Source organism: Perognathus longimembris, chromosome 6, assembly GCF_023159225.1.
Source record: "Perognathus longimembris pacificus isolate PPM17 chromosome 6, ASM2315922v1, whole genome shotgun sequence".
Taxonomy (NCBI): Eukaryota; Metazoa; Chordata; class Mammalia; order Rodentia; family Heteromyidae; genus Perognathus; species Perognathus longimembris.
Window position 1 is genome coordinate 50,819,367 of NC_063166.1, and position 21,552 is coordinate 50,840,918.

General features: G+C 38.4%; 1 protein-coding gene across 2 annotated transcripts in view; it reads right to left on the reverse strand.

The window, feature by feature from the left end:
- Kiz (kizuna centrosomal protein) overlaps positions 1 to 19,042 on the reverse strand; it is an 87,326-nt gene extending 68,284 nt beyond the window's left edge. The window contains exons 1-4 of one of the 2 annotated variants that reach the window (XM_048348711.1): positions 18,837 to 19,042; positions 13,062 to 13,124; positions 9,958 to 10,120; positions 1,341 to 1,433 (exon numbers count right to left, since the gene is read on the reverse strand). In XM_048348711.1, the coding sequence (XP_048204668.1) occupies positions 1,341 to 1,433; positions 9,958 to 10,120; positions 13,062 to 13,124; positions 18,837 to 18,946 (429 nt within the window). In that variant the 5' untranslated portion in view covers positions 18,947 to 19,042. The remainder of the gene's footprint in view (positions 1 to 1,340; positions 1,434 to 9,957; positions 10,121 to 13,061; positions 13,125 to 18,836) is intronic. The other variant, XM_048348712.1, reaches the window with a different exon arrangement.
- Positions 19,043 to 21,552: the final 2,510 nt, after the last annotated feature.

Below are 21,552 nucleotides of genomic sequence, written 5' to 3' on the forward strand. Positions count from 1 at the left end.
ACGGTTTAAAAGTATCGCATCATACCACATTTGGCCCACATCTAATGGCATATAAATCATTTATCATTAAAGGCCTTTTTATATAGGTCAAGGTTGCTGGGGCTTGGTGTTTTGTATCTTACCATTTAAAGAATGCTCTAAATTCTAGCTTTTTAACTTTTTAATCTATAAGGAAAGAAAACTAAAACTTCCTATAAACTCAGATTAATGCTTGCTAATGCAGGGAAGAAAGAAAAACTAAAACCTTCCTCCTACTATAAAAACAAAATAGTGTGGCCTCTGTTTCTTTTCTGATAAGAGTCTTAAATACCAAACAGTTAACTGCATAATAACATTTACTGGCAGCCAGGCAGCCTGCTTAGCAGATATATAAAGCAGGTAAAAGGAGAAAAAGTTAATTTCTTGGCTGAATGATTCCATCGGTAGCTATAGGGCAAACCTGAAAGTCTTTTAGTAAAGTAGCAGTTGATTCTTCTATCAATCTGTAGCACACATACTCTTCCAAGGAAAGCATTAAATATGAAAATCATATCCCGTTATCATCTGTTTCCAGCTTTCAGCCCAGTAAGCTTTCCTTAATGAATGCTGCAGCCTAAGGAACAAGCACGCTGTTGGCTTTTCTGAATAATGGAGTGATGCTACCATTTTTGCTTATTACAATATCGACTGGCTGAGGGGGTTTCACACATAGTCACAAGTGACTACTCTTGCCAGCATGCTCCAAGTTATTACAAGATGTTTTTAGACATTTCATCTAAAAGAGCTTTACTGCTTTTAGTGAAGAAAACATCTATGGTCTTGAACAGAATCATTTATATGGAGATAGGCAGAAGGATTAGAAGCCTGCATTATGGCAGATACATACCAGAATTTATTTAAGTATTCCTTGCTGACCTTTTTGTCTATGGCTCAGATATACAATCTTTTCTTTCCACTTTCTCTTTGAAATGGTTCAAATGTACAAAAAAAATACACAAAACTATACAGAAAGCAAAAATCAAAATGCTACATTTAGTTTACTTTTTATTAAAAGCATTTCTCAAACTAAGAAAAAGTAGCTACAAAACATTATTTTATTATTACACAACATAAGTTTGTAAGTTAAAAAAGAAAAAGCACAATTTAATCTACTAATAATACTAAGATTTTCTTTGGAATCTAAATCTTAACCTCAAAGTGACTGCCTTTAAACAAACTTAATTCAATTAGACATAAAGGTGATATTCTAATCAAAAAAATCTTTAATGACTTCAAGCTCAATAAAAAAATCTTTATAATATCTTAAAATATAAACATTTAGAAACCATCTGTAAACAGAAAACATAATTTTAATTTATTACCTTTTCTCTATCTTCATCTTTTAGTTCATCTTTTGTTTCCAGGCTATTTTTTGAGAGTAACTGCATGTTCTTAATTCGTGTCTCATATTCAATCTAAATATGAAGAAAGTTTGATTTTGTGGTAGATATTATTACAACTAGGACCTATATATAACTTATCTTTATAACATAAAATGAACCCAATTTACTCTCTATTGTGTAACTACATCCCTTGATTGATGTCAAGAAAATTAATTTATCTTAGAAAATAGACAATTAAATAACATACAAAAAGTCAAATTCTGCTGGGCGCTGGGGGCTCATGCCTGTAATCCTAGCTACTCAAGAGGCTAAGATCTGAGGATCATGGTTTGAAGCCAGACGAGACAAGAAAGTCCATGAGACTCTTACCTCCAATTAATCACTAGAAACCTGGAAGTAACGCCGTGGCTCAAAGTGATAAGAGTGTTGACCTTGAACAAAAGAGCTCAGGGACAGAGCCTAGGTCCTTAGTTCAAGACCCATGACTGACACAAAAAAAAGTCAAATTCTATAAAATATATGCTTTTTTTTTGGCCAGTCCTGGGGCTTGGAGTCAGAGCCTGAGCACTGTCCCAGGCTTCTTTTTGCTCAAGGCTAGCACTCTGTCACTTGAGTCACAGTGCCACTTCTGGCCATTTTCTATATATGTGGTGCTGGGGAATTGAACCCAGGGCCTCATGTATACGGGGCAAGCACTCTTGCCACTAGGCCATATCCCCAGCCCAAAATATATGCATTTTAAAAATAAAATTTTGATGGATTTTTACTTAGTCCTTCATCAATTTAGAGATAAAATCTTGGTACATACATAATAACAGCTTGACACTTTAAGTTGTCACAAAAATCTAGTTATGAAAGTAAAACATTAGACAGTATTTTCTTTGAAAAGTTTTGTCCTACACAAAGGGGAAATTTCAGTCCTACTGAGATTTTATCTATATGCTATCTACATAATAGCATGGTCTTAATAATCATAGCAATTGATTAAAATATTTGTTAGATGATCAACTTTAAACATTCCATTTTCTAGGAATAAAAGATAGTCATTAGAACCATACAAAGTTTGCTCTGGTACTAATAGCTATATAAAGATGTCTGCATCATTACCACACTATAATTGATGAAAATGGTTCAATCATTAAATGACTTTTTCTTAAATGCAAAGCATGAAAAAGCACTCTGAGTTAGTACATTAGTGACTCAAAGCCTGACCAAAGTCAGTGATTGTGGTCTATTACAGATGAGTAAGAGAACATTCTGTAAATTAAGCAGTTATGCATGTAATTAGAAATGGATCTCTGAGATAATGAAATTACAAAGTGGTGTTCATAGTTCTCTATCTGAGGGTGAAATAGATCTGAGCTTCCTTTAGATACATTTAAAAGATGCACAAGAAACATTAGTAAAACTGAGCTGTTTTCCCTACAGTATTTTAAAAGTATTATATACACTTGCAGTTTATAACAGGTAGGGCATTTTTAGCATCTCTAAACAATGCTATTAACATGATAGAGACCAGTAATGATCTAAACAGATATCTAGTCAAAGTTTCCTAAAGCCAGTAACAATGATAAGCTAAGAAAATAAAAAAAATAATTATAAAAACAAAGTTTGATCGCTCTATTCTAACCTATCCCTTGAATTTAAGAAATATTTTATTCTTAAGACCAAGTATTTTAAACTTGCATACATTATGGATTCCAAGGAACAGGAGATGTGTTAAAATATAAACATAATACCTATATAATTAGATGATAAACCAACATTTTTTTCCCTGTGACTATAAATGTTTTTTTGAAATCAGTGGTTTTTAATAAGATTATGAGATTGTGAGATTGTTTTTGAGTCATAACTTCCAAAGACAGACAGAGTACTTTCTCATGGAAACAGTTTTTTTGTTGTTGTTGTTTTTTGGCCAGTCCTGGGCCTTGAACTCAGAGCCTGAGCACTGTCCCTGGCTTCTTTTTGCTCAAGGCTAGCACTCTGCCACTTGAGCCACAGTGCCACTTCTGGCCGTTTTCTGTATATGTGGTGCTGGGGAATCGAACCCAGGGCCTCATGTATACAAGGCAAGCACTCTTGCCACTAGGTCATATCCCCAGCCCATGGAAACAGTTTTATTCAATACATTTTGCTAAAGCAAAATGGAAGTGAAAATGTGATAAGAGTTTTAAAATACAGGAAGAAGTATCTTTGAGTCTGATTTAGCTATCACATTTGAAAATTTTACTGGAATTACAGGTATTTTTTTCTAAGTTACTGACAGAAAAAACTGTGTAATGTATTTTGATATCAGAGTGGATATGACAAATTGGTGAATACAAATTATACACCAACTAAAAATATTTTAATCTCATTCTTTGTTCTTCATTTTTACATATAACCATGAAATCTACCTCCTAAATGCCAAAGAAAGGACTTTTTACCGTGTTCTGCAGGACAAAGTCACTGGTCCCACTTCCTCAGTAACGGCACCAAATCAGAGGATTCTACTACTTCTTGAGAATTTTTTTTTAAGTTTCAAAATTACTTGGGAGATAGACCTTTCCTAGTTAAAAATCATCAAATGTCCTCAGCAGACGTCAAGGGTTCATATATTTATTTGCATATATCTGCTCCAACCATTTTTCTCTTCCATTCCTAATCCCCTTTCAAATGCTCTATACTTTCTTCTCTCTAGTGCAGATAGATTCCTGTCCCTATTCCGTTCCTATCATATGCCCTAGACTTTTTCTGGTCAGAGTTACTGCTTTAGGAGCCAAACAACTCATGTCCTAGTAGTATGGCCTGGTCTGGAGCCCCTCTAAGGGTAATTCCTTCATCAACTGCCTCAATCTGGGAAATCTGTTTTAATAAACCCAAGAGCATGGAGTTAACCCATTGGTAATTCACTCTGTCCCCTACTATATGACTTCATGTCACTGGCTTGATATTGCCCACTTAAATTTAAGAAAACCTTCCCATTCACATCCTCACTATGAACAAGCAATGTATTTCAGGGGAATCACTGGAATCTGTGAACAATGAACTGGGGTTGTAGGAAGAGGAGATGGAGTTTTTACAGATGACTCTGGGCTATCTCTCTATACTTTTAACATATCCAATTTCCATATGTTTCCTTCTGTATTCTCACTTTCACTCCTTCAGTTTCCCTTCTGCCACATTACTGTTTGCCCCTTCAGGATTCTGAAGGCCAGGCCCTGCCCACAATATCAATCATAATGCTTAGCTGAAATCAATTTGCTCTCAAATTCTACCCCTTTCAGCACACATAATATAATGTGAAAATTATCCAGGAGAATTACATCTTTAAATATTGACATTATCTTTAAAATGCCTTTGATATCAAACACAAATTCTTCCTAGAAAAATATAGGTTATAACCAATACCACACTACTTCTCACAAAAGTGTTCATGGTCCATAAGAGAATGAGACAAAATTCGGAGTTAACTTTCAGTCAAGGGAGGGATCTCAATGCTTACTTAAGAGCCATATTCTGGACCAGACACTCAGATCCACAGATAATAACACAAGGAGCTCAAAGTGGAAAAAGATGCAAACATAATTGTAACACCATGATGGGAGTCCTGAGGCAATTATGACACAGACATAAGGCAGGACAGAAAAGAAAGGCTGTCTAGCCGAAGCCAAGTATGAGACACAATGTACCAACGAAATGCAAATTGTTCAACAGATCTGAAGTAGTGTGTGTGTGTGCGTGCACACCCATGTGCGTCGTATATAGGGAGAGGAGTATATAAGTATGAAGGAGATTTAGAGAAACAGAAGAAAGATACAGTGTTGGAAGAGAATGGGATTTGGGGAGAAAAAGGTAGCAAGCTAAGGATAGGGAGGCGCAAGGAGACAGGAATAGGAAAGGGAAATACTGTAGCTTTTTTGAGTATGTGGACAATGAGTTGTGAACACCTTTCTCCTAAGATTTCCCTGATGTCACTCAACAGAGGGTAAAGATTTGATACCTGTGTGAGGAAGCAATATGAGAAAGCAATATGAGGAAACAAGTGGTTCTGTCAGAACTAAGGTCACTACTAGACACTGGCACAAAAGAAAGCAGTAGGAAGAAATGAGAAGACACTTAAAAAAAAACAACTTAAATCCCCCATGAACCTCTGCTAAATACAGAGCCTGCTGAACTAATGAAATCACTGAAAGTCCAGACAGCATTGGCTTGGTTCTGTGGCTTCTCTGCAAGCCTTCAGATTTAGACTCAGAATTATTGTGCTGCATGACTCATGGTGACTGCACAGAATTCAGATCCTTCCCAACAATGGCTACACAATCTGTTCCTTTATGTCACCAGCCAATTTGTTTTGTTGTTGTTGTTGTTTGCCAGTCCTAGGGCTTGAACTTGGGCCTAAACACTGTCCCTGGCTTCGTTTTGCTCAAGGCTAGCATTCTGCCACATGAGCCACAGAGCCCCTTCTGACTTTTTCTGTTTATCTGGTACTGAGAAATTGAAACCATGGCTTCATGCATGCAAGCACTCTACCACTATGCCATATTCCCAGGTCAAGCCAACTTGGTTTTTTTGTTGTTGTTGTTTTTGCCAGTCCTGGGCCTTGGACTCAGGGCCTGAGCACTGTCCCTGGCTTCTTTTTGCTCAAGGCTAGCACTCTGCCACTTGAGCCACAGCACCACTTCTGGCCATTTTCTGTATATATGCAGTGCTGGGGAGTTGAACCCAGGGCTTCATGTATTCAAGGCAAGCACTCTTGCCACTAGGCCATATCCCCAGCCCCCAAACCAACTTGTTTTTAAAAGACATTTCTCGTCCAAAAGAGGCTACATCTATATAATTTTGAACTATGTTTATAATGCTTTCCATAGTTCTATAAGTACAGTATACATTCTTTTACTAAGTACAGTACAATATACTGATATTCTTTAGTAGCTCATGAACTAAGTTTTAAAAAACAATCTGTTATGCACAACTAATGCCATCAACATAAAATACTTAAAAATGATGTCTCTTTTTTTCAACTTCTTCAAATAGTCATCAAATAGAAGATAAAACAGAAAATCACCTTTATGTACTCTCAGATAATAACTGACTCAGACAAGGCTCCTCAACAAATCTCAGAACTATTAGATAAAAGCTTAGTGAGGAACACAAATTCTGTTGGTACCAAGCCATACCTCCATAGATTATTTACTAATTTTCAAAGGAGGTTGAGGAGGTACCTTAAGACAGAGACACCTAGAGATTACTATCTTAACCAATGGATCAAAGTCCACCTCACTGGGACCATCTGACACCAGAAAGTCCTTGATAGGATGTCATGAGACATATGGGATATTCTTGTGACTATTTAAATTTGCATTAACAGATTCATTTTGAAAATACACAACTCAGTATACTCTGTATCACATTTTAAGGGCTTAATAGCCAGGTATGACTAGTAGCTACTGCATCAGACCCCAGCGTAGACACAGAACATTTTTTTCACTGCAGACTGGTGTGTTGAGCAGTGCTGGTCTCAAGGGCAATCCTAACACTGTGACAGGAAATGGAGGAGAATACTATGCTAGTAAATGGTCAAATTAAGGATGTCACTTGGCCTGTCTTCTTCTAAATACCCAACATCAGGGCTGGAGATGTACATGTCAGTGGAAGAGTGTTTGCCTAAGCATGCACAAGGCCCTGAGTCTAACTCCCAGGACCACAAAAAAAAAACAAACAACACCAACAAACCCATATACCAAAGTCTTAAAAAAAATAAAGAATGGTAGGGTCTAAAAAGTTAAAATAAACAATAACACAAGTAATATGTGAACTCTTGTGGGGTTCATGGTTCGGCAATACAAGATACTTTTGAGAAAACTGGGAAATTTTGAATGTGGACTTGATATTAAATGATACAATATATTTGTTAATTTTCTTAGGTGTGATAATGGCATTAGATCCTTGCTCAAGTGTTCAAAGGAGAAGTGTAATAACACATGCACAAAGCAAATATACTAAAATATTTAAAACTGTCACATCTAATAGAGGATACATGTGTCCTATGATAATTCTTTTAACTTTTCTTTGGATTTAAAATTGTTCAATAACATTAGGCTAGAGAAAACTGCTAGAGCAACAAGGGAATGGGGAGACAAAAAGAGAAATACTAGGTTCTAAGAATGTGACTTAGTGGTAGAGTGCTTGCCTAGCATGCATGAAGCCCTGGGTTTAAGTCCTCAGTACCACATATACAGAAAAAGCTGGAAGTGGTGCTGTAGCTCAAGGGGGGGGGGGGGGAGAAGAGGAGGAGGAGGAGGAGGAGGAGGAGGAGGAGGAGGAGGAGGAGGAGGAGGAGGAGGAGGAGGAGAACACAGGGACAGTGCTCAGGCCCTCAGTTGAATCCCCAGGACTGACAAAAAAAAAAAAAGAAATACTGAAGTCATCTGCTCCTATAACCAGTGTACAGTTGAATAAACTTGGGTAACAATATCTGAGTATGCAAATGGCAAAAAAGAAGGGCTAGCTCCTGGTCCTCCATGTTTTGCATAATTTGTGGAACAGATGTAGCCAGGCACTGGAAAAGATTAATATTCCAGTATCAGAGAAGGCTCAAAAAGCATACACTCTGCATCACACAGCCCAGGACAGAAAGGCTTAATGCCTAGGGCCATCCCTAGTCTTAGTCCCTCTGCCAATGTACTTCTTACCAGACCTCAATAAAAGGGTTTTTCAAAGAGAGAATAAAAGGATTCTTTGAAGAGAGAAGCAATCTCAAGAGGAAATTTTAATGCTGCTCAAATTTAGTTGTTCTGCCAACGAATACCATGAATCCAACACTGTACCTGCTACTTGTATTATAAATATTCCATTTACTCTCCAACTATAGTGGGAATATTTTTAAAGTCCTTTGAGTGAAACTGGCCACATGGCATCCCACAGAGAAAGCAGATACTGAATCATATGTACAAACAACTGAACATTAGTGACTGGCACTGATCTGACAAAAAGAAAAGAGCTTTAAAAAGCACATTTTAAGCTAGATACTGGTGGTTCATGTCTATAATTCTAGCTACACTAAAGGCTGAGATCTGGAGGATCACAGTTTAAGGCCAGCCCAGGCAGCAAGTTGACTAAATTCCATTTCTAAAACAAACAGCTAAAAGAAGACTGGAAGTGTGGGTCAGGTGGTAGAGTGTCATTCTGAAAAGTACAGGGCACTGGATGCAAACACCAGCACCCATTCCAATTCTACCACCACCACTACAAAAAAGAAAGAAAGAAAAAGGAAAGAAGGAAGGACGAAAGGAGGGAAGGGAGGGAGGGAAAGGGAAGGAAGGAAGGACGAACAAAAAAAAGAAGGAAGGAAAGAAGGGAGGGAGGGAGGGAGGAGGGAGGGAGGGAGGGAGGGAGGGAGGGAGGGAAGGAAGGAAGGAAGGAAGGAAGGAAGGAAGGAAGGAAGGAAGGAAGGAAGGAAGGAAGGAAAGAAATGAAAGAAAGAAAACAAAAAACAACTAACCTCTATAACCCCAAAGTCCCACTCCTGAGCATTTACCCAAATAATCAAAAACAAGGCCACACTCAATATGGAATCAATCCAGATGCCCTTCAATACATGACTAGATCAAGAAAATGTGATACACATACACACACACTAGAATTCTATGCTTCCATCAGAAAGAATGGCATTGCCCTATTCATAAGTAATTGGAAAGATTTGGAAAAAATCGTATTAAGTGAAGTAAGCTAGACCCAAAGAATAATTATATGCCTAGGATAGTCCTAGCAGAAGTTCACAATAGCCCAATAGCCATGTACATATGACCATATAAAATGATGCTAATATAAATAATCTCTATGATATGAAAACAAGAGGCTTTTGGGGTTTTTGTTTTTCCTTCTTTTTCTTTTCTTTAATGTACTGTTTGCAGTTATTACTTTGTCTTTCGTTTTTTGGGTTTTGTTTTTTTCTCCACTTTTTTTTTCCACCAATGTTTCTTATTTTGGTACTCTTTATCTTATATATGTTTGTCTGATTTGGGGAAGGGTAAGGGAATCACAGAAACAGTGGGATAGGGCTGGGAATATGGCCTAGTGGCAAGAGTGCTTGCCTCGTAGACATGAAGCCCTGGGTTCGATTCCCCAGCACCACATATGATGTTCATTAATAAAGAATTCCATTGCTTAGCTATAAAAAAAGAAAAGAAAACAGCCAGAAGTGGTGCTGTGGCTCAAGTGGCAGAGTGCAAGCCTTGAGCAAAAAGAAGCCAGGGACAGTGCTCAGGCCCTGAGTCCAAGGCTCAGAACTTAAAAAAAAAAAAAAAAAGTTAAGAAAAAAAGGAACAGTGGGATAAAGGGTGAACAAACCAATGCAACAGCGATACTCACTAGACCCTATGTTGGAAATGAACTTTACAACTTGGGAGGGAGGGGAGTCAGGGAGGGGAGAGAAAGAGGGAGAAAATGAGGGAGGGGGTAACACTATTTGAAAAGAAATGTACTTGGTACCTTACATATGTAACTGTAACCCCTTTATACATCACCTTTACAATAAAATAAACTTTTAAAAGACCTGGAAAAAACCAAACAAATAATAACATCAACAACAAAATACTATGAAACAAGATGTCACCTTAAGTTTTTGAAGCTTGTCAGGATTTGTAGCAAAGCGTCCAACATTAACTTGGAAACGCTCAAACTGCTTTAAATATTCTTGGTTGCGAATATGAGCCCTCTTTTCAGATTCACATATTTCCTTGAGGTATTTCTTTAGTTTTACATACTTCATATTTACCCTAGGGGGAAAAATAATAAGTAAGCTTGTAACAATGGAATTAAGACTTTGACAAGAAGAATTTTAATAAAATTATTCATGTGTCAGTGAAATCTAAGATATCTTACCCAAAGCACTGAAGCCCAAAAGATGAAATATATATATACATTTTTAGAAAGAAGACATTAAAGTGGCACCAATAGACACCCCTCTGGTTACATCATGGCATAACTGTCATGAGAAATGCATACAATATCACAGGGTAACATTCACATAAAGTTTTATATGAATTTATTTCTTAAAGTTAAATGTGAATCAAGCATGATGTCTATTTGGCCATGTTCAGATGCATAGCCTTATGAGCATTTTTATGATAATTTTTAAAGCATATTGCTTATATAGACACAGGATCAACAACAATCCATAAAATTAAGAATTATTAAAATATAAAATACAAAATGCTCTCCATAGGAGCAGTAAAAAGTATTTGTTTGACATTACAAAAAGTTATTACAATACCTTATAATATATGGAATGTAACATTACTTGACCTGTGAGAAAACATGTAGAGACTCTTATCCAAAGTGTAATATTTAAGACATATTACATAGCTATTCACAGGGCACCATTATTGCTAATTGTAACTTTCTTCTTTATAAGCATTTACATTATAGAAGAGTATTTGTTATATAGCACTTACATTATTGGTTCTATACATTATTTAGCGTTCTTTCATCAAGCAAAATTAAGTATCAATACACTATCTCTGTAATCTTATCTGAGTATATTGGAAACCGTGTATACTAGAATTAGAAGTAGGAAATTGAAAGGGAATACCAAAATTGAGAGACACAGGGTAAAAAAAGACAAACAACTACAAAAGCAATACTTGGAAAACTGTTTGGTGTAAGTGAACTGAACACCTCGGGGGGGAAAGGGAAAGGGGGAGGAGGGAGGGAGGTATGAGGGACAAGGTAACAAACAGTACAAGAAATGTATCCAATGCCTAACGTATGAAACTGTAACCTCTCTGTACATCAATTTGATAATAAAAAAAGGACCACCAATATATTCACAGATATATAAATAGGAAAATACAGACTAGCAAAGGTAATTAGTCAACAATAGACCTTTAGCCTCTAATTCTAAGCCCATAATTTTCAAGAAACTCTTTATTGTACTAAAATGCTGTACTATGATTATGGTTAGATGTCATCATTTTACTTTCTGAACAAACAAACACCCCCCCCCAAGACTCCCTGTTGGCTGTACTGAGATTTGAACTCAGAACCTTGCACTTATTTTTCTTGCTTGTTTGGCTGGAGTTCTATCACTTGAGGCATGCCTCCATCCCAGCTTTTTGCTGGTTATTTTAGAGATAGAATCCCCCAAAACCAAGGTTCAAAGCCAGTACAAACAGACAAATCCATGAGACTTTTATCTTCAATTAACTATGAAAAGCTGGAAATGGAAGTGTGGCTCAAGTGGTTAAATTACCAGTCATGAATGGAAAAAAATTTGAATGAGAGAACTAAGGTCCAGAGTTCAAGTCTCAGTACTGGCACAAAGGAAAAAAATATATATATACACATGTATATGTACATACATACTATATAGATAGATGGATAGACAGATATACATGTACATAAGAGAATTGCTAGAGAAGTGGCTCAAGGACTCTAGCGCTTGCCTAAGAAGCATAAAGCTCTGTACTATCAATTAAACAATCAATATTTTAAAAATAAAAGTAAAGCTAGCTGTTAGTGGCTCACACCTGTATTCCTAGTTACTCACGAGGCTAAAATCTGAGGATCAGGGCTGGGGATATGGCCTAGTGGCAAGAGTGCTTGCCTCGTATACATGAGGCCCTGGGTTCAATTCCCCAGCACCACATAAACAGAAAATGGCCAGAAGGGGCGCTGTGGCTCAAGTGGCAGAGTGCTAGCCTTGAGCAAAAAGAAGCCAGGGACAGTGGTCAGGCCCTGAGTCCAAGGCCCAGGACTGGCAAAAAAAATAAATAAATAAATAAATAAATAAATAAAATCTGAGGATCAAGGTTTAAAGCTAGCCTAGGCAGGAAGTCTGTGAGACTTATCTCCAATTAATCACCAGAAAACCAGAAATGGAGCTGTGGCTCAAAGTGGTAGTAGAACACTAGCCTTGAGAAGAGTTCAGGGACAGTGCCCAGGCCCTGAGTTCAGGCCTCACAACTGACAAAAAAATAAAAATTAAAAAAAAAAAGTAAATGCTGGGCACTTGTGGCTCATACCTGTAATCATAGGTACTCAGGAGGTTGAGATTTGAGGGTCACAGTTCAAAGCCAGCTCAGGTAGGAAAGTCCAAGAGACTCTTATCTCCAGTTAAGCACCAGAAAAGCTGGGAGTGGAGCTATGGCACAAGTGGTAGAGTGCTAGCCTAGAGCAAAAAAGCTCGACAGCTCCCAGGCCTTGAGTTCAAGTTCCAGGACTGGCACCAAATAAAAAAGAAAAAAAAATATATATATATATATATATATATCTCAACTGTAAAGTTTGCCAGAAAGGAAACCTGCCACATGGTTCAGGCAGAAAGAAGTTTATTGGGGGGAAAGCAAACTGCCAGCCCACACAAGATGGAGGTGTGGGGAGGCAGAGGGGAAGGAAGAAGGGAAGAAGGGAAAAAAAGAGAAAAGAGTAAGAGAGAAAGGAAAGAGCGGGGACTGTGTTGAGCCGATTATGTAGGAAAAGGTGGGAGATATGGCCAGGTAGATTGGATCTGACCTCAGAGAAGGAGGAGTTAACTACCTCCAGGTGTGCCAGTTAACTAGGTAACTCAGGTACTGGGCGTTAAACAGGTGGGGGGCATCTGCATGGAACCCTTCTGAAGGTGGACCTGAGAGCAACTACAGAATTTATGATATTAAGGATTCAATATTGATTAACATATACAAACTGACTTGAAATTATCCCATTGTCATCCCTTACCTGCATATATCAGGCTGATTATGTTCATTAAGTTTCTTTTCCAGATCTAATCTCTTCTGTTCACTATAATTCAAAAAGAAAACATTTTATTGTTGGTAAGCAATAACCTGATGAATTTAGACCATAATTTTCTTCAAAAATCACACCTTTGTGAGAATGCTTCTCTAATCTTTCTGAGAAGCAGAAAATGCAATATGTGACTGAAAGATACAAAAACATTTCTCAATCACCAGGATCGTTTAAAAAACAAAAACATAGGATTCTTCAAGACAGCTAGCCATAATGGTACATTTCTGTAATCCCAGCCCTTGGGTAGCAGAGGCAAGAGGATCACAAGTTTAAGGATAGCCTGGGATACATGGTGAGACTCTACTCAAAAAAACAAAAGCAACAAACAAAAGGGGGAAAATGCACAAGAAAAGGGCTGATGATGAACCAGGTGGAAACTAACATGGTGAGGAAGCAAAAGACCCATCCTTAGGCAAGTGACATTCCAAAAGAAAGACCTACAATAAACAGAATAAATTTGCAAAATAAAATATGGTCAGTTTTTTCTGAGTCAGCAATATTTGAGTGCTGAGTCTTAACACTTTGGACTGGTGGCTTGCTTTGCAACCAGTCAGTTTGCACACAGCCAAATGAATGTCAGAAAGAGGCCTCTAAAAATCAAACCTGGCTTCTCTTAAATCTGATGAAGATTATTTCTCCTAAAAGCCACTTAAAATTTGGGGGAATTTCTATTTAAAACTTTTCTGTTTATAACACCGCAAGTACTTGTCAGTTACTACCACTAAAGACTTAACATATGACATGTGATATTCAGGTAAGTGTTGACAGTAAGTTAGAGGAGAATTCCTGAGCAAGAGGTCAAAAATACTGAACAACCAAGGCAGAAAACAGTAGTAGTAAAACTGAATAAAGAGCCATTCATTCTTAAGATGAGTCCTTTCCAGGTTCAACCACAGAAGGTCCCATTCAACCACTATCAATGTTTCAACTCCAATGTTGCCTGAGATCAAACTGCTAATCTAAGTTAACATGAACTAAAGACCACAAGTGAAATGACATCTGAGGGAATACTTGACTGCCAAACAAAGATTGAGACCACTTGTGGACATCTCAGGGTGACTTCCTAAAGGAAAGGGACAACTCCAGATTATCTTTGTTAGTTCTTCTGTTTCTATTTACCTTCATATATCCTTCCCTTCTTTGAAGTTACCCCCAGATTTAGTCTACCTACTCTACAGAGTAACTTATTAGCTTAATCTTAAAACCTCCATTTAACCAAAATTATTTTGATTGGAAAATGAGGTCCAAAATCCAAACACAGACTCTTTGAAAAATACAACTGAGTACTCAAGTTAGAACCAATAATTCTAGGTAAGTCGACAGAAGGAGAAAATGTGAGATGAGTATTAGAGGTCTTTGTGCCACATCTGCAACTTCTAAGTAAGCTTGAACCTATTTTAAAGTTATTTTCAAAACTATAATATAGGGAAAACAACAACAACAACAGAAGCTCTTTGGAAAGCCATCATTTGCCCAAATAAGTTTTAAGAATGGATGTAAAATGTCTTTGTCCACTCTGTTCTCTCTTTAGTGGTTGCAGACACCTACTAGTCAGTCACACTTCCTCTATCAGAACACTTTATACATTAAAAGAAACCACAACCAAACCCCTTCTGGCCCTCTATTTCACACAAAATGTGTTAATCTTGTAAACTCTTCGTTCGTAGCCCATGTTCTAGCCCCTTTATCCATGCTACAACACCTCTTAATGCTAGGTCCTTCACACCTGTTTTAAATGTAAGGCTTAGAAAACAGAAATTTACTTCAATGAAAAAAGCAGAGGAAGGCTTATTGGGCAGGATTACCTTCCAATTCCTACATATTAAATCTCTATTTCAGAATGTTTAAAAAAAAACTCAGCTCTGGGAGACTTTTATAATCTATGCTTTAGTCAGCTTCATCTCCATCTGGATTGTTCAAAGTTTTAGAGGGCTGAGTGGTCCTTGTACATTCAGGTTCCTACTTTTAAGCCACTTATTATTCCGTTTTTGCCTCAATACCACAATTTTCCATCTTCCTCAGCTTTACTAACTCAATGTCAATTTCTGGACTTTGGTATGGTGTGTGACCCTGAATCAATGTTGGCATTGAAGAAACTGGGAGTAGTTAATGGAACTTTTAAAGCATGTTTTCATATAAAAAATTCTAAGAGTCAAATCCACTTACATGCCTCTACCACACTTGTGGGCACTCCACACTGTGACAAGTTTCTTCCTTAGACTCTTTCAGATTTAGTTAGTGGCTTTCACCATAATGCAGAGAAATATTGTATACTCATTTTTTAAATCTGGACTAACATCATATCTATGTGTAATACACAGGTAAGATGACTTGAGTTCAAAAATGTCAGTTACAGGGCTGGGGATATAGCCTAGTGGCAAGAGTGCCTGCCTCGGATACACGAGGCCCTAGGTTCGATTCCCCAGCACCACATATACAGAAAACGGCCAGAAGCGGTGCTGTGGCTCAAGTGGCAGAGTGCTATCCTTGAGCGGGAAGAAGCCAGGGACAGTGCTCAGGCCCTGAGTCCAAGGCCCAGGACTGGCCAAAAAAAAAAAAAAAAAAAAAATGTCAGTTACAAGGTAAGGGCCAGATAGCAGATCAGCTAACATTTCAATGACTACCTATACAAAGGATGAGAAAGTGTAGTTTTTGTTGTTACTGTTATTGTTACTCTTTTAAATTTCTCACTCCCTAGAAGTTTCTGGACAGGTAAGGCATCAAAACTCTACCCAGATTGAAAACTTCAAAATGACTCTGGAATTTTAAGAGACAGTGGTCCCTGTGTTCACTAGGATTTTTTTAAAATACATCCAAACACTCAAATAGGAAAAAATGACAATCATTACACACTGATTCACACAATTACAAATTTAAATTTTTTAATTTCTTAATCCACTAAAGAACAAAACCAGTATAGGCTTACTCTGCATATTAGGGGGACTTTTCATTTCCAGTAAAGATGGAAGGCTCAAGAAATCCCCAATGACCCATCATGTTTCCATAGTCAACCATGGATTGATTCATGTTCTTACTGTAGCTGTGATTGTATCTAAAGTTAGTTACTGCTATCTTGTACATAATATGCATTAGTTATGAATTCTTAAAATGAAAAATAGACACAGCAACAGATTTATACTGACTTAAATTTTTTTAATAGCTCCAAATGCAGAACCACGAATAGGCCATAAAATTGGACTCAAATTTCTAAAGTAATTTTAATAGTCAGCTCACTTAATAATTAAAGCAGTAAGTGTGAAACATAAAGTGAGTAATCATTATACAGTTGTTATTGTACCATAAGGACTATATACAATCAGGTGTTTCTAGCAAGGGAGGCAAAAATAACTCAAAAAGAATGCCATTCAAGCCAGTAACATTTTAAGATTAGATTTTCAACTTAGAGATACAAATAACTAAAAGCAGAGAAAAAGTCAGCCACTATTCAAGTAGAACAGACACTAAGCCAAAAGCATGTTTAAGTGTATTGAAACAAAGAACCTTTTGTTGTTGTTGCATCCTTTGTTTACAATAGTTTTTTTAAAATTATTTTTGCTGAGATGGTATTACTATGTAGCTCAGGCTAGCCTTAAACTCATGATCCTCCCAGTATCACAAGCACTGAGATTACATGTATTCAGTGCCACACTTGGCTCAGAAATCTTGCTTTTTAATTATCAAGTATATGCAGACAACATATTCCTGGACATGATAGGATTCACTTTCCTAGGTTCACTAGAAAGTGATCATTATTTAGTGACACTACATGATAGGGTTGGGCTGGGATGTAGCTCAGTGGCAAAGTGCTTGCCTAGCAAGTGCAACATCCTGGGTTCGAGCCCCAGTACCAAAAAAGAAAAGACAAAAAAAAAATACAATTACATGATAGGGTACTATACAAACCATTCCTGCCAGGTGCTGGTGGCTCACAGCTGAGGCTGATCTGAGGATCACAGTTCAAAGCCAGCCTGGGAAGGAAAGTCCATGAGACTCTCATCTGCAATGAACTTCCCAAAAGCTGGAAGTGGTAGAGTGCTAGCCATAAGCAAAAGAGCTTAGGGAATGACCCAGACTTTGAGTTCAGGCCCCAGGATTGGCGCAAAAAAAATAATTAAAATAAACCATTCCTAATTCTTAGATACTAGTTGACTTGGGGGAGTTCTTCCACAAATTCAGCAAATATTTATAAAGCACCTACTCCACCAGAAGTATCCCATTATGAGCTAGATATGATTCCTTCTAGAAACCTCAATCAAGGCAAAGAATAAGTTACTTAAGCTCTCACAAAAGTATTATAAGAATGATGAGGGCACAAAAGTTAGGGAATGGGGTTGGGTGCTGGTGACTAAAGTCTGTAATCCTAGATTCTCAGGAAGCTGAAATCTTAGGATGGAAATTCAAAACCAGTCTGGACAGAAAATCCATCAAACTCTTATTCTAATTAACCAGAAAAAAATTCAGTCAGGGAGCTTTGGGTCAAGGGGTAAAGCACCAATATTGAGTGAAAAAGCTAAGACATGGTGCCAGGCCCTGAGTCCAAGTCCCAATACAGGCATGCAAAAAGAAAAAAAAAGAAAAAAGAAAAAAGTGGGAGGGGAGTGTATATGAGGTAGAAAAGGGAAGACCCTGCAGAGATATTTTTTTAAGGTAGCCATCCAAGGAAGTAAAATGTATATCAGAAAGAAAATAGCATGTAGAAAAGAACATAAAATACTGAACAACTGAGGAGATGCTTTGTAATTAACAAAAATTAAATCTTGCACAAGATAAGTGTAATCGCTTTAGAAAATCACTTCTGCCTTTACAAGTAATTATATACTGTTATCATTTTAGAATCGTCACACCCACAGCTCTCTGTTCACTCGGATGATTTTGTAACTTTTAACACTCATTAAATGTATTGTTTATCAAGAGATCCAAAACTCTATTTCCTTTCTTGTCAACTATTAAGATTGCTAACTCTAGTTAATTTAGCAGCTAAATAAGAGTTCCAACAACTTAGCTTTCACCTGGGTTATTTATAGTCCAATTGCTTTCTAATTTTCTTTATTTATACACTCTTAGGTCTAGCTGTTTTCAGTCGTTCCCATCTTTTATGTCTTAATCAAAGGCAATACCAACTTTAGAAGCCGAACTTCCCTTACTGGAAATTTCATCCCCTGGCTGGGAAATCTATGCCAGTCCTAGATTTGTTTTATTTTTCTCTTTCTTTCCTTTCTTCCTTTTTTTCTTTCTTTCTTTCTTTCTTTTTTTTTTTTTTTTTGGAAACTCTCCTGCATTTTAATAGGGCATATATTCCACAAACACACACTGTCTGCAGCCTGCATTCCAGAACCTGTCACCAACTGCGGCTTGTCAAGGTGAGATGACAATTTGAAGAGACAGTGAGGAGGGCAGAGTGTAGACAAGAGAGAATTTCACGAGGCTTGATGGAGAGTGACAGGCAGGAGAACTCCCACTCTCACTTCTGGGCAAATTTGGAGAGGTGGCTACATTCTCAAGTGGGGGCTCAGCTACCCGGGGCATTTATGGTAAACTTTGCCCTTCAGTCCCCATTCGGAGCTGATGGGACGTCGCACCGGAGCCCTGGGGAACCCCCAGTCAGGGGAGTGGGAAGGAATATGAGACAGCCCCCTCCCACCTCCAGAATACCCCCAGTGCCCGACACCCTGTCCTCCCTCCCACACATACACCCTCGGGCCGTACCTGACCCGCAGCTGGTGCTGAAGCTGGCCCACCCTCTGGTAGTAGTCGACATTCGACTGGGACGCGGACGAAGCGGAAAATGGTTGCATGTTTCCACCTCGGCCCACCATGCCCGCCCCACAGACTCGGGGTAGCGGTGGGCCGGAGTTGCCTAAGGAGACGGCCCCACCATGCACCGCGGGTAAACACAGCGCCCCGTCTCTCCTAAGAGGCGGAGCGCCGCCGAGGGGCGGGACAAGATGCCGTGATGGGCGTGGCGCCGCAGGAGCGGGGGGGGGGGGGATAAGACGCAGTGGTGGGCGTGGCGCAGAGGGAGGCGGGACACAATGTTATGGTGAGCGGGTCTCCGAGGAGGGGCGGGAGGACGTCAACGGGGCGGGGCGGAGACCCGCGCTTGCGCCACTGGGGAGCGGACCGCCTCCTAGCCGGCGAGTGAGAGACTTGGGGCTGGTGGCCGAGCTGGTAGTGGTCTTGGGAGCTAACTACCCTTCTCTCACTCTGCCGGGACAGCTGGGCCTCCATATTTCAAGAAGGTTCTTAACTTTGCTTGAGAAACAGATGTTTATATAAGCAGACCTGGCTCCAGGCATCCCATGGGCTCCTCCAAAACTAGGCCTCTGGAGCCAGTCTGCCCTTCCACTGCCCTGCTGTGGACCATGAACAGTTCACCAGCCCGAAAGCTCCTGAATTTTCAGATACATAAATAGGGAGGTTATTAAAGCAGGATTAATTTTGATTTGGATCAGTTAACACGTTGCTGGTTTATAAGACCTAGCCCATAAAGCATGCGTTTTATTTTGTTTTTAAGTATTGTCATCATCAAAGTAGTAAAACTTCCTGAAGAAAACCCACAGGGAAGGGAAAAGGTTTCTTTACTTTGTTATTCTTCACTTTGTTCCTGCACCCATGTGCCCATGTGCCCATGTGCATGTGTGCATTTGAGCTCATGCTCATACTGGGTCTTAAATTCTGGGACTGGGCACCGTCTTTGAGGGGTTTTTTACACTCAAGACTAGCTATTGACCACTTGAGCCACACTTCCATCTGCAGCTTTCTGCTAGTTAATTGGAGATAAGAGTCTCATGGACTCTCCACCTGGAATAGCTTTGAACCACGATCATGAATAGCTAGGATTACAGACCTGAACTACTGGCATTAGGCTTTATTCTTCACTTCTTTTAGTTTCCTTTCTCAGGTGTTTTTACTTATGTGAAAATTGTGACTTGAACTAAAAAAAATTGACCAATGAAAAGAGCAGCAGTTAGTAGTCAACAGTAAAAAAGTAACAATTTTATATAACATATAATATAAAATATAATTCTTATATAAAATTACGAATGACTTGGCCTATTTTTCACACCAAATCTACAGCATGAATACCAATAGAGATCCTCATATCATCTGCTTAAATATTAAAAGTTACAAACCAAGATAAACTCAAGCACAATCTTGCATGGTGAAGGGTCTCACACAGTCTGGGTACCTAATAAATAAGTGACGTGTTGACTGACAGTTTTGGAGACTGAAAGTTCACAATCAAGTATCCCTATTGGTTTAGCCTCTGAAAAGGGCCTTGTAGTAGATAGTATCAGCATAGTTAGCACCTGTGAGAGGGATCACATAGTGAGACAGGAAGCCAGAGAGAGAATCAGGGGTCAGGGTCACACTTATACAACTCACTCTCAAGGAACAAATCAGAGTCTCACTTAAGTCTATGTTAATCCCCTCTAAGGGAGCAAATGCAATGATGCGATTACATTGCACTATGTCTCAAATTTTAATGTGTCCCATCACTTAAACATTGCCACACTAAAGTCCAAGCTTCTAAGACATAAACTCTTGGGAGACACACACCAATCATACCCAAACTGTAGCATCTCTGAAAGCCATGAGCCTCATCCAGTCAATTGAAAGACTTAGGAGGAAAGACTGATACCCACAATCTTATGATCCAATTTCCCCAAATAAATATCCCTAGCACATTCCCTATTATATTCTAGTAAAGTCTGATTAATATAGGAGGGCATAGACTTACTAAGAGTATTTTGCGTAACAAGATTTGTAATAGCTAATTTAAGACAAGAAGGTGAAAATTCTAGTAAATAAAAAAAATCATAAAGGAGACCTTGTTTTCAACCTTCAGCTCTAATGGTAATAATAATAATGCATATTTCCTCATTTTATTTCAAATTGTATAAGCCTACAATTAATATTTTTCTAAAATAGCCGAACTTTAAGCTAAATAATAGCCACAACGTAAAATAATAGGGAAGCAGTAGAAATATAGAATAATAGTTTACTGCCTTAGCCAGAGGCAGTACTTAAATGAAATGGACTCACCATATCATGCAACCCTTATATATTTCACTAAAGTCCTAGAATTTGTATTTTCATAAAGTCTCCGGGATTATACCTCTGTAGACAAAGAGAAATCCTCACAGGGGACAGAGTTGAGAAGCACCAAATCCTTGTACCCTTCCTTCATGCAGGAATAGACCATAACTGGCTGGCCCCAAGTGGGGCAAGCTCTGCATTCCTGCATTCCTGGGTACATGAGTGGCAGGCTGTAGGTGCTGACATCACACGTGAACAATCTTTCAATGCTAAGATTCTTCTCAAAAATCATTTGGTGGATTTCATGATTGTTTGCCACTTGGATACACTTCATCAGGGTTCAACAAGTACTCCTAACTACGAGGGTTAGAAACAAAGGGAC